We start from the raw sequence: 14004 nt of genomic DNA, 5'->3' as shown, positions 1-14004 counted from the left end.
TATATATATATATATAGGTCTGCTTTGTTTCATTGAAAGCTCATTTCACTGAATTTCAATTCACCCTGACCAAATCGCTGAAAACTCATTTCACGGAATGTCATTTCACTGAAGTGAAGAACTGGCACTGTGTAGAGTACTCTAAGGCAAGTAAAAGGTATATGCCCTTTTCCCCACTGTAGTGCGATCCTGGAGTTAGGATATATAGTTAGGGGGGAGTGTGGGGGGTACATAGATAGATATGTCATTGGTGTTGTAAGTATGCATGTTTATGGTTTAAAATGTATTGTTATGAAGCTTTTGGTGAAATATAATATATAACCAAACTAGGTGGGGGGGGCAACACCCGCACACTCCTCCTAACTATATATACTAACTCCAGGACTGCACTATAGTGGGGAAAAGGGCATATACTTTTTACTTGCCTTACAGTACTCTACACAGTGCCAGTACTTCACTTCAATGAAATGAGATTCAGTGAAATGAGTTTTCAGTAATTATAGCTTTAGTCAGGGTGAATTCAAATTCAGTGAAATGAGCTTTCAATGAAACAAAGTAGATCCATATATATATATATATATATATATATATATATATATATATATATATATATATATATATGTATGTATATGTATATATATATATACATACATAGAGCCAAACACACATATGCAGCGCACACAAACACACACACACACACACACACACACACACACACACACACACACACACACACACACACACACACACACACACTCACACACACACACATAGATTTTTCTGTGTTACTTACCTGTAATCACACTATGAGCTGTGATCTATTTTATAAGAAAGTATGGGTGTATATTCAAAATAACAGTACAGCACCATGTTATTTGGGAGCTGAAACCATTGCTGGGGGAGAGTAAAAATTTTCATAATATTATGATACAGTAATCAAGGGCAGCCACGGTGGTGCAGCGGTTAGTGTTGCCACCTCACAGCAAGAGGTTCTCTGGTTCGATTCTCGGCTGGGGTGCCTTCTGTTCGGAGTCTGCATGTCCTCCCTGTGGTCGCGTGGGATTCCTCCGGTGTTCGCTCTCCCACATCACAAAGACATGCAGTAGGTGGATTGGGCACTCTAAATTGGCCCTAGGTGTGAGTGCGTGCATGTGTGTGCTTTCTGTGGAAGGTTGGGCACCGGGCTGGCAACTCGATACCGTAAAACTCCACTGCCAATCATCAGCGGACAGATGATCCTCTGTGCCAACCCCTAACCGGGAAAAAGCCGAAAGAAGAAGAAGATGATACATTAATCAGCTTAAAAATCTTCTTTATTACAACTATTATTTAAGGTTATATTTAATAGTCACCTGTTTGATTCCTGCCTGCATTCTGAAACAGCAGGAAAGCTTCTGATCTAAGGCATCCACAGTGTTGTAAGTTTTTCTGAATACCATGGTGGGTCTCCACTTCCAGTCATAATTCCTCACTTAGAACTTGTTTAGCTCTTACACTGCTCCTGACATTTGGCTACTGAACTTTCTGAACCAGTGTGTAGGGTATGTCTTAAATCACTGTAAACGAGGTTTGGTAACAAACCAATTTGTCCAAGGACATGTTCAGGTGGGGGTTAGATAACTATAGTAGCATGAATTAAGATGGTGGGGGGGTGAAAAGGGTTAAATGGGAAAGAGGGATGATTGGGAGGAAATGAGGTAAGGGTAAGGAGGGGCTTAAGGGGTTTAGGCAAGTGTAACTGAGTAAGGAATCACATTTTGGCATGAACTTACTAAGACGAGTGACGTCCGAGATGACCTGTAGGTACTCTGGATCAGGTAGGCCTTGGACCTTGACGAAAGGGGTGAAGTTGGTGAGTAGCCATGAGCAGGGTGAGATGGATGTGGATGGCATGGTTGCTGGGTTATTTTGTTGTGTTCTGCCAGGGTAGTTTCCATGTGTGTGTGATATTTGTTTCAAGGGAATTCATTGGTGGGATGGGTTAATTATGTTTGGAGCTTGACTTCTGGTGTTGTGAGGGGTGTCTTGGGAGCGGTGGTGGTGTCCATCTCCGAGGTGGGAGGTTTAGGAAGTGTGAGCATTGGTAGTGCTCATATTAGTAATTTTTTTATTTTTCCTCTTGTGTTGGATATGGAGTTGGTTGGTCAATGGTGGTGTTTTGCGTTGTGGTGGTGTGTGTGTTGCAGTCCTTGCTAGTGTTGTGGCATTCCCCCGGTGCTGGTGTGGCATGGTAGTCATGTATTACTCAGTAACTTAGTCTGTTAAACACTTTCACAATATTAACTTTGCAGACTGTGTACTCTTTTTGTCATGCAGCTTTGGTGTGGTGGGTTTGGAGGTGACTGGTGCCTTGGAGTGGACGGTTTGTGAGGGCTTTGGGTTCTCATGGTGTCTGCTTGGTCTGGATTCATTGGTGGTTTGGTGTTTCTCAAGCCATGCCTCCTTTTGTGGGCTGTGTGGAGCTGCTGGTTTTTGTTCTGGTTAAGGGAGAGTGGGTTTGGACGCATGTGTGGTGGCAGCAAGTGACCGTTACAGCCATTGGGATTGGTGAGTCAGGGTAGTGGGTACTATGACCTGTGGGATTTTTACAGAACATCTAGAATTTTGCTTCATATTTTTCATCTACTCCTCGTAAAGCTTGGAGTTTTCCTGCAAATATTGAAGATCGAAGTCACTACACCAACATTTGGGTTGAGAACTTCGTATCCTAGAGAGGTCCATGCTTACACTGGGTCTTTTATTCTAGCAACTCAGTGAGTTTATAAGAGCAATGTTTAAAAGGTGCTCTTATTTTTGGGCCTTTGTCCCCACATGATTTTAATTTCTTCCTTCATTAAACATAGGTAATAGGGTTAGATAGATAGTAATAATGGTTGGGGAGGTACATGCAGGCAAGAGGTAATGGAAACTGCTAGGTTTATCTATTTGGTTATTTATTACCTTGGTTCATATAGTGGGGATTGATGGGTGTGTGCATACCTATCAACGGTACAGATTTCATTGAATGTCCAGAAATTTGCTTCATATTTTAGTTATCTGCTGTGGCAAAACAATGATTAAGTGGTCCGGGCGAACTACCAGCTAGTCACTGAAGATTACAGTTAGAGGTGAATGGCAGATATTGGAATTTGAGACTGCGTGCTCTACAGAGAATTCATGTAAGAGCCAATTCTAACAACATTATAAGTTTTTAGCAGTAATATTTGAAGTGGCACCAGTTACAGATGTTCAGAGGATTTTTTTGTGACAAATCCGCGAGGGCTGAGTTTGCTGAATGAAGACAGGCATTTGAATTTGACATTTCATATGAGGACAATCATTTAGGTGAGGTGTAGAAACTGTGCTGTAGTGTTGTGATGGCCCCCTTTTGATACAGGGACTTGGTGCTAAAATCTACAAGCTGTTTGCATGTTTATCTCCCATTACGGAAATGTTAGGTAAACAGGCTTGTTGTGTGTTTTTTTGGGGGGGGTTCAAGTCCCTGAGATGATTAGTTTACTTAGAAATGTAAGAGCAGTTGATATTGGCATGGACTTAATAGAGTTGTTAGGATAAGCAGGACATCTCTTAACACGTTGCCAGGATGGGTAACCATATAGATCACTGGTGTATGCAGACATATTCCACGTACTCATCGGAGTTATTTTCTGTTAGTATTTATAGAAACATAGTTTATAAAGGATGGAAGACTTAAAAGTGTTGAAATTCTGTGGCCTAACTGTACATGATATTGTATGCTGCGAGATAGACACTATACATTTTTTGCCAGTCTTTCAGGGTCACAGAATTGGACTTTTGAAATTACAAGATTTTGCAGGAAAACCATGACCACAATTTGTCCAAATGATTGGGGTTCATCTTTTCTAGTTTAAAGGCTTACCACTGCAGAGTTTTAATTGTTCTTGCCCTTTACATTTTATTAAAGTGTTTTGAATATGGAATCGTAGTGGTGACATCCTGTCATGTTCTTCATCTTTGCTCCTAGTTGCGTTAATGTGTAAGTACTGAGATATTTACAATTTGTCCCTATTGTGGGGCTTTGTAACCCCTTCTCCCCATACTACAGTGTCAGTGGCTCAACAGGTATGGCATTGTCTTTGAGTCTGGAATGTCAGAAGGCAGTGAGTTTTTCTTCCCACATCAGGTACAGATTTTCAGGGAAAGGTACGCAGGGTTGTCTCCTTATTTTGGTTTGTTAACTCAGAATCTTCAGGTTTCTGTTAAACAGGTAGGGAGGAAAGTCACTACACAATGTCATATGGTTGGCTAGGATTTAATACCAGTCAGGAAAGGCAGGCTAAATCAGTTTTGGTTAATCTAGCAACTTGCTAAGTTTATAGGAACAATACTTAGAATCAAGGTGATGTGAGTTAAGTGTGGGGAAACTGGGGAGCTTTAACACTGTATTTATCGATGCATGGAGTTAAGTAGTGGGAGATGTTAGGGTAAGACATGTCACTGATATTTCGCTAGGCCGTTATTATGTGCATGCTTCTCAGTAAAAACTTTTGGGAATTCAGTAATGGTTTGGGGGTTGTGGTAGGTAAGCTTCACCTTTTGACACGGATACCATAGCAGGCACTGTAATCTTCTGGACTGGTAGATGTATGGAATGTTTTTAGCTTTACCCTGACTGTTTATCCTCTCATCTTCAAGAGGCAGGAATGCTGTTGCTTATAATGTGGAGCAAGGGGTAAAAGGGGAAGCACTTGGTAATGACTCACTAACAACTGGCAGCTCACAGGATGGTTAAAATAGGATGAATTTCTGTTGCAGTATACGCCTGTTAATGCAATACAGGATTCAGTTTATGTGTCATTGTTTTCAGTAAAATATTTAACTTGGAATGTGTGACAGACTTGTCAAGGTGGAAGTTAATGAATATTAACTTTTATGACCCCAAATGAGGGATGTTTCTTGAAATGAAGTACACCCGATCAATATGGTGTTTTATGATGGGATTTACTCTTTAATAAGCATCTTGATTTGGTTGTTGAGTCATGTTGATAGAGACGATTGTGGAACAAAGCAGCACATGGCAGTAGGTGCCATGGTCGTACTCTAGGAAGATGAATATTTACTTTTGTGTAAGAGTGATTGTCCATGGCTATCCTTGTAGTACTCCTTTACTGAAATATTAGGGTTGATATGAAATTAACTTGGCTCTATCTGATTTTGTATGGAAATCACAAGGTACCAGGCATTTTGATATTTAGATTTATTTATTTATTTATTTATTTATTGACATTTGTTAACCGGGTTGGTCCAACTGGGCTTGTGACTCACTTTCAGTGGAGACCCAAGGAGAAAAGCTCCATGAAGCACAGCAGTTTACATAGAAATTATACAATTACTAAAAAGGTCTTTTAAACACACAGTTTACAAAAAGAAATGTCACTTAAAGAAAATGTATACAATGTTGCAAGTTGAATATGATAAACTGATTAAACATAGACAAGTTAAAAACACAAAAGAAGAAATGAACAAAGGCAGTGTACCTGTAGTATTTTACAGGGTAGCAGTGAAATTACATATTTACAATATTGGTTTGATCAGAGATTTGGGAAAATCACTGCAATTTGGACATATTAGTTGAGATGGGGGGTATATGAAGAGGGGATGGGGAAAGTTTTTAGGTTGGGGCTTGGCAAGGACAGATTTTGGAGTTTAATAGGCGAGTCTTGAGTTTTCCTTTAAAATGGGATGGGTGAATAATGGAACATATGTCCCTAGGACGTTTGTTCCAGGCTTGGGCAATGGAGGATTTGTAAAGGTGTCTGCCTATAGTTTTTTTTTTGGTTGGTAGGTTTGTAATAGTGGTTGGTTAGAGGTACAAAGAGTACAAGAAGGAGAACAGACTGAGATGACAGAAGAGACAGCAGGGCAGGATGAAGGTTTGTGGAGAAAGGAGTGCAGCATTTGAAGTTGAGATAACACCAATAAGTAGGGGAATTCAAGCCAGTGTAGAGAGTTTAGGGATAAGCAGTGGTGTGCATTATATGGAGAGTTTGTGACAAATCTAGCTATCTTATGCTAATTTTGTTGGAGTTTGTTTAAGATTATAGTTTGGATATGGGTAAATACAGGGGCTGCATAAATAAGGGAGGGAAGGAGAAAAACTTGGGTAATGGACAGCCTAGGATTGGGAGTTAGAAATCTTTCATTTTGATATAGAAGAATTAGTTTCTGGTGAGTCTTTTTTATACTGTGTAGTAAGTGCATATTGAATTTCAGTTCATCACTGATGATGACTCCTAGAAGTTTAGTGTGAGCTGCAGGTTTGATAGTAAGTGTTATTTGAGGAAGTGATAGTAAAGGTGGATTTGTGGTGACAGAGAGCATGGGGAAGAAATAGTAAGAGTTTGGTCTTTTTGGGGTTGAGGATGAGTAGGTTACTGGTTAGCTACTGTTCGGTAGAAAAGAAAGTCTGTTGGGTACGAGTATGAAGTTCAGAGATGTTGTCAGAGATGGAGATGAGGGTAGAATCATCAGAATATTGGATCAGACATGATCGCTTACAGGATGTGTGGAGGTCATTTGTAAAAATGTTAAAGAGGAGGGGTCCCAAGATGGAGTCTTGGGGAACTCCAGTTGGGACAGGTATGAAAGGAGAAGTGGAAGAGAGCCATTTTACTGATTGCTGCCTGCAAGATAAGTAGCTAGAGAACCAGGCAACAGAGGAGGTAGACAGATTGAGATTAGCATGTTTAGATAGTAGTAGGGATGAGACCCTGTATCAAAGACCTTGGAGAGGTCGAGGAAGAGACAGGATAAGAGTTTATTATTGTCCAGGGCCTCTGCAATGGTATGGGTAAAGGCTAGGAGAGCAGTAGTTGTGCTGTGGTGGGGACGGAAACCATGTTGGGTGGGGCTGAGGAGATTATGTTGGAGCAGGTAGTTAAGTAATTGAGAGTGGACACATTTTTCAAGAATCTTTGAGAGGGGGGATAGCATAGCTATGGGTCGGTAGTCAGAAGGGTCAATAGAATTACCACCTTTGTGCAATGGAATACTGAAGAAGGATTTCCAAAGGGTAGGGACAGTGGATTCCTGTATAGATCCGTTGATTAGTATGGACACTGGATAGGCTAGATAGGTGTCTGCAGCTAGTTTGAGGAAGGTATGAGGTAGATTATCTGTGGAGGGACAGCAGGGTTGAGTTTATAAAGAAGGGATCGAATATAGGAAGTAGAAACAGGATGTAGACAGAAAGGAGGATTATCAGGTAGGTTGGGAGGGGTAGACAGAGGAGTAGTGTTACTGTTTGATGGAATGAGTGACTGAATGGTATTGATAAAGTGATTGTTAAGAAGTGTAGCTGTTTCTAGAGGGGGTGTGTTGGGGAAGGGGCTGGGGGTTGAGGGATGGCCTGGGGACAGAATTCTGTTAATTGTAGCCCATAATTTTTGAGGGTTGGATTTGTTAGTGTGTTGGCCAGAACTGTAACAGGACTTTTTATCTGCATTGGTTTGTTTCTTAGTAAGGTTTCCGAGGTGCTTATAGTGGTGAAAGAGGGGTAATTCTATGGTTTTGGTCCAGGCTTTCCAGGCTTCATCTCTTTTGAGCATGAGGGACTTAGTTTCTTTGGAAAGCCAGGGGGCATGATTGGATTTTATTCGAATCTTTCTAGAAGGAGTAAGGGAGTTTAGGGTATTCAGGAAGATGTTATTAAATCTGTTGACTGCATCATCAAGTGGGATATTTTGAAGGAAAGACCAGTCTGTGGAAGATAAAATAGAGTTGAATTGTGTTTGATTAAAATTAGCGAGTCTACGGCAGTTTCGATCTAGATTTCCTCTCATCCGCAGTATATAGGTGTAACATAGTCAAGCAGAAGCTCAATTTCTGTTTTGCCATTTACTAGGGTCACTTAAAAGCATAGGTTCAATTACTGCTGCTTGTCTCATAAAACCGTTTTGTAGGATGTTCATTTTCTGGCTGCATAAGTATTTGTGGGGGGAAATGGCAATGCCAGGTTACTGAGGATAAAGAATGAGGGGTGAGGTAGTAGCCGTGTAGCTGCTGAACAAGGTAAGTCTTGACAGTGGCTGATGTTGCCATTAAGAAGTTTTGGTGTATGTGGGTTGTTGTGTTGTTGTGTCTTTCAGCTTACCCCGGTGAGGGGTCGCCACAGCGGAACTCCAGTCCACTAATGTTTGGTAGTGGATTTTTACATGCTGAGTTACCAGCCCTGATGCACAACCTTCAACGAAGGTACGCCCATTTACGCATGCCTCCACACATAAGACACTCTAGCTGAGATGGGTATGGAGAATTTATACTTTTATTTCTTTTTGAAGATGGGAAAGTATGAGTTGGCATTCAGCCTAAGGTCGGTCGTTGACCCGAAGGAAGTGGGTCCCAAAGGTGACAGAGGCTGTTGTAGTGGATATCTCGTTCACCAGAGTGATGTGCCATGAGGTCCCAGATGAAACGCAGAGTGAGCGACAGTCAGTAGCTTGACAGCAGTGGATTTGAAAGGTTATGGATTCTGTTGGGGTGGATGTCTCAGTTGTTTGGTGAGGGCACAATGAGGTAGTAGGTAATCTTACTTTATTCGGTGTTCATTAAGGTACATCGGAGTTGGTGCAGGTTGGGATAGTGTAGGTGCACGTGAGGAGGACGAGGTATGTTGGGGGTTGGGTAAAGCAGGACTGGGGATTTGTTAGGGGGGTTTGGGAGTTCCCGCAGGTGAGGAAGAGTCACATCACTCATATGATCATAGGAATTTGTTTTTGGAGGGATATTTCAGGCATTTGACATGAAGTGAGAGTTCCAAAATGTGGTATCATTTGGGAGATGAATCTTTCTCAAGTGGGTTCTGCTAGTAATTTAGCTAATACACAGTGGTTATGCTAGGTTATGAGGTTAGGGTTTGTTACCCTAGCATTGGAGAGGGATCAGTGGTTTACTTTCAGCCATTTAGGCAGCTGGCTACTTTTGCTATTTATGTGACGAGGCCTTGCAAGGTGATGACACAGATCCAGTTTGGTTGGAGAGAATGGGGTACACCAAATGATGTTTGGCTTGCTGCCTTTTAATGGTGTTTAGGTTGCTAGAAGTTTGGTTGGAGAAAGGGGGAACAGGATGGGCAGGCTGGTGGGCAGAGAAGAGGGTCAGGCCTGCCCTCTTCTGTTCCCCCTCTGGTGTTGGATGTTTAATTCAATGAGCTGGGAAAGGAAAGTGAGCAGTTGGACACTGCTTGAAAAGTAAAATAAGCAAGCGGAGGTAAGCTGCTTATTTGGTTGGATGTGTAATTCAATAAATGGTAAATGAAGTAAGTGGTGATATGCTGCTTCATAAGTAAGCAAGTGGAGGTATGGATGCTGCTTACTGGGTCAAGATGAGCAGGGTCACACTGTCCTAGTTAACATTACATGGATGTTATGCTCAACTATACCATGTCAGTTGTAATTAATAAATATTGGTTAACAAAATTATGTTTATGGAAGTTTAATAAAGGTCGTTAAATGTCATTCGGTTTGATGTGTTTATTGAACGGCAATGTAACAAATGAGGTTTAGTAACAAACTAATTTGTCCAGGGACATCTTCTGGTGGGAGTTAGATAAATATAGTAGTAGGAATTAAGAGGGTGGGGTGAAAGAGTTAAATGGGAATGAGGGATGATTGGGAGGAAATGAGGTAAGGGTAGGAAGGGGCCTAAGGGGCCTAGGCAAGTGTAACTGGGTAAGAAGTCACATTTTGGTGTGAACCTGCTACCACCCTCCCTCCCTTTTCTTTTTTTTTTTTTTTTTGGTGGAATAGTGGGGGATTGTGGTTATTTTATCAGTCTGGGTAGGGTGGAGAAGAGGGGCAGGTTTGCCCTCTTCTGTTCCCCCTCTGGGTTTGGATGTTCAATTGAATGAGATGGGAAGGAAAGTGAGCAGTTGGAGACTGCTTGAGAAGTAAAATAAGCAAGTGGAGGTAAGCTGCTTATTTGGTTGGGTGTGTAATTCAATAAATGGTAAATGAAGTGACTGGTGGTACGCTGCTTCATAAGTAAGCAAGTGGAGGTATGGACACTGCTTACTGGATCAGGATGAGCGGGTTCACACTGTCCTAGTTAGCATTACATGGATGTTATGCTCAACTATACCATGTGTCAGTTTTAATTAATAAATATTGGTTAACAAAATTATATTTATGGAAGTTTAATAAAGGTTATCAAATATCAATTGGTGTGATGTGTTTATTGAAGGGGACCAGGACAATTTAAAATGAAATCTGCACTGCATGTCCTGCAAGCCAGGCACTAATGTAAGCAGTGTGATTTTTAGCTTACAGTGCTATTTTGGTGCTTTCTAGTAGTGGTACGCAGTGCCACTACATATTTAACAAGACCTTTAAATGCCACAGAGGCTGTTTAGTGGAAGTGCTATGCTATGCCTTTGTGTCATCACAGTGACATTTACAGTGCTCTGTTGGAATGCACCATCAGTAGTCTTTGCATTACATGCTTCTTTGTGATTCAGCAAGCCTTTGTCTCAGAGCATTTCTGCAGTGACATAGCTTTCTGAATCACAAGTGCTGTTAACATATGACAAACTACAAACCTGCTGTATGAACAACCATCGTTTTGACTCCATAGACATGTTCAGTCATGCTAGATTTATGTTACTTTCTATCCTGCTATGTATAACTATCTTCTGTCAGATATCACACATCTGATATATGATATCTGACATACAAATAGTCCCATTGGCCATTGAGAAAATAAATGGATTTCAAAGACAAATTTCACACCTACCAAGAGTAATCCATTCAGCACAGTTCCTTGTAGTTCTGACTTCTGTAATACACCCTTATTTGTATGTGTTGGGTATAATGCCATCCTCTGATGTTCCACAACATTTTTTATATGGTCCTCGACATTCGAACAGATTATTGCATTGAATTTGCACTGCAGATCATTTCTCTGAGCAACCAACCAGTTTCCAGCACCTGCAACACACAATATGGTATCGCAAATTTAGACACATTATAGGATCCACTGCTATGAGGTGACTCTTGGTTTCAAATATATTCTAAAACTATTTTAAATGGCTAATCCAGAAAGTATTTTAAAAAAGTTAGTTGTTCAAATGTGTAACAACTTATTTTTCAGGATGTCTAGTTACAAAGCGAAGAAGATGATCTGCTCATGTGTGTGTGTGTGTGTGTGTGTGTGTGTGTGTGTGTGTGTCTGCGTTTATTTTAGATTCCAACCATTTTTCAACAAGTTGTTTCCTTACTTAGCATACACAGTACATTAATATACAGTAGTCATTTTGCAATAATGAATGTTCAGTCGTTATTCCTTTTAATTCAATATAAACATGGTACAGAAGCTATCAATTGATGTCTTACTGACTAGTCTGATTATTCCAGCATGCTGATTATTAATATCTGTATCATATTAGAGGTGGTTTTAAAAGCAGTGCTTTCTTATTTAAAGAAGTCATTTATAATCAGAAGCTGGGCAGTTATTGATTCTGCAATGATATTCTGATATGCCAAATGCATAATTAAATGGAATTTTATTTTGTTGTGTGAAAGAATGGCATTTATGACAGTAGTTTATTTTATCAGTTTGATTTATAGAGTACATATTTGTGGAAAGCAATGCAGCTCTATTGTTAGCTACATGCCTGGTAGAATTTGACAAAATTAACTATTAGTTATTTCTGACTGCAAAACATGAGAAACTTTAGGCACTGAGATCTAAATTTCCAGCTAACATCCTGTTATGCATGGCAGAAGCATTCACTCTTTTCTACTTTCTTAAAAATAATGTGGCATGATCACAATCAGTTTATTAAAGCCACCATGCAAATTACTAAATACAGTGACTTTGAAAAGTCAATGACATGGGTTCGTGGAGAGGTTACAGTAATAAAATTAACAGATAATTAGCTGAAAGTGTCACTGACACCAAAAAAGTTGTGACTACACCATATTTATTAGACTTTGTTAGAGTCCACTGCAGATACTGTTGGGGTCAAAAACAAAGTATTTTGTAAAATCACACAAAGTGGACACTCCTACCATTTTATGTATGATTCTTGGATTAAATGATATTCTGGATGCAAAGTCAAATTTTTATTGTATGAGATTATGCAATGTTAAGAACATATTAGAGAAAAGGTCATATAAGAAAGTACAATTATGCAAGAGCTTACCATAACAGCAGAAATCCAAGTAGATCACTGTTGCAGTATCGCTTATATATGGGAAGTATCCTGCTCAGGATTCTGTACATCCAGCCAGTATATCAAAGCTTGCACGCCTTCCTCTTCTTTTGAATGTTTGATGTATGACTTAAATAAAAACAGTGTGAATCGGTATACAAAGGACTTATGGCATGAAAATCCTTAGGACTTTCATGCTCTAGGCCAAAAAAAAAAAAAAAGGTAAAAAGGGATAGGAAACAAATACACAACAGAATGAGGAGAGAAACAGGCCCACCACCGCCAAGGAAGAAGAAGGCAGAAGAAAACAATGGGAAAAGGAGTGTGGGAGGGTGCCAATACTGCAACAGAGATACTCAGACATCTACTGTTATGCTAAGTTCTTACACAACTATACTATGTTCTTCATTGATCAACTGTTGCAGTAGGTGTGTGTGTGTGTGTGTGTGTGTGTGTGTGTGTGTGTGTGTGTGTGTGTGTGTGTGTGTGTTGCTGTGTGACAGCAGAGAGAAGGCAGGTGTGCATGTGTTTAGCATGCCTTCCAGATTCAGCCTCATAGTTTTGGTCTGTTTCTCATAAATTTGTACTTTTTGGCAAATCATGAAGGACTGAAGTCACTACATAATGACATATATTTGAGTTTCAGACTTCATATCCTTCAGAAAATACATGCAAATACAAATCCTGTTATTCTAGCAACCTTCTAAGTTAAAAAGAGCAATACTTAAAGTCTATCCATATTTTGGGCCATTGTATCGCCTTCAGGCTTTGTCCATATTTTTTGCACTAAGAGGTTAAGAGTTAAATTATGCATAACTCTTGTCAACTATCCAGATTTTTGCAGAATCTCCCGATTTTTCCCTCATATTTTTGGCCTATTCCTCAACATTTGTGGTATTCTGACAAATCACTGAGGATTGAAATAACTATTTATTATTAAATATTATTTATTTAATATACATTTGAGTTTCAGACTTCATTTCCTTTAGAAAATGCACACAAAGACAAATGCTGTGATTCTAGCAACTTTCTAAGTTTATAAGAAGACCAATATTTAAAATCTGCCCCTATTTTGGGCCTTCCAGATTTCTTAAGCTAAGAGGTTGAGAGGTATGGTAGTTAGGGGAGAGGGCAGGTTAAGTCAATTAAATTGATCAGGCTTGACCGTGTAACTTGGTTACAGGATACAAGAGCCTGAATCCTCTACACCAATTATCAGACTGCTGACAGAATTGTGAGCCTCGGTGGAGACAAGAGCCTGGATCCTGTAGACTGACTACCAGACTGGTGAAGGAATTGTGAGCTTCAGTGGAGACAACAACCTGAATTCTCTAAAGCAACTACCAGACTGCTGATGAAATTCTGAGGTTGAGTTTCAGTACATTTTCAGAGAATTAAGACTTTTAATGCAGTTTCAAGGGATTAAGAGTTTCATTTAATTTTCATGCAATTGTCAGTTTCAAGGGCAGATAAGTTTACCGTTGTTCATGCTAAGTCTGTTTTCAATGTGCAACTGTTTTGTTTATCAAACAATGGTCACTTTTTATGGAGTCTACATTAAAAGCCACCTCTTGGTCGACACAAAGAGCGAATGCACTAAAGTGCGACAACTCAAAACAGCGATTTAAATTGCTTGGCTATCCCTGTGGGTTTGCCCCTTTTCTCACTGTAGTGTGATCTCGGAGTTACTATATTTATTTGGGGGGTGTAGGGGGCACAGCCCTCCACATGGGGGGGGGGGTGGCGGGCAAAGCCCCCCCCCACGTTATGTTTGAAAGTGTGAGTGTGTGTGTGTGTGTGTGTGTGTGTGTGTGTGTGTGTGTGTGTGTGTGTAC

At 40.2% G+C, this 14004-nt stretch overlaps 1 protein-coding gene across 2 annotated transcripts in view; it reads right to left on the bottom strand.

Moving 5' to 3' along the window:
- XRRA1 (X-ray radiation resistance associated 1) overlaps window positions 1-14004 on the bottom strand; it is a 1524348-nt gene that overhangs the window by 1273545 nt on the left and 236799 nt on the right. For both annotated transcript variants that reach the window (XM_044072671.1, XM_044072672.1), the window contains one exon: window positions 10750-10943. In XM_044072671.1, coding sequence (XP_043928606.1) covers window positions 10750-10943 — 194 coding nt within the window. The remainder of the gene's footprint in view (window positions 1-10749; window positions 10944-14004) is intronic.

The sequence above is a fragment of the Protopterus annectens genome, chromosome 5.part0 (assembly GCF_019279795.1).
Source record: "Protopterus annectens isolate FY-2018-M chromosome 5.part0, PAN1.0, whole genome shotgun sequence".
Taxonomy (NCBI): domain Eukaryota; kingdom Metazoa; phylum Chordata; order Ceratodontiformes; family Protopteridae; genus Protopterus; species Protopterus annectens.
Note: the sequence above shows the minus strand (reverse complement) of the source record. Positions and strands in the feature narration are given on the sequence as shown.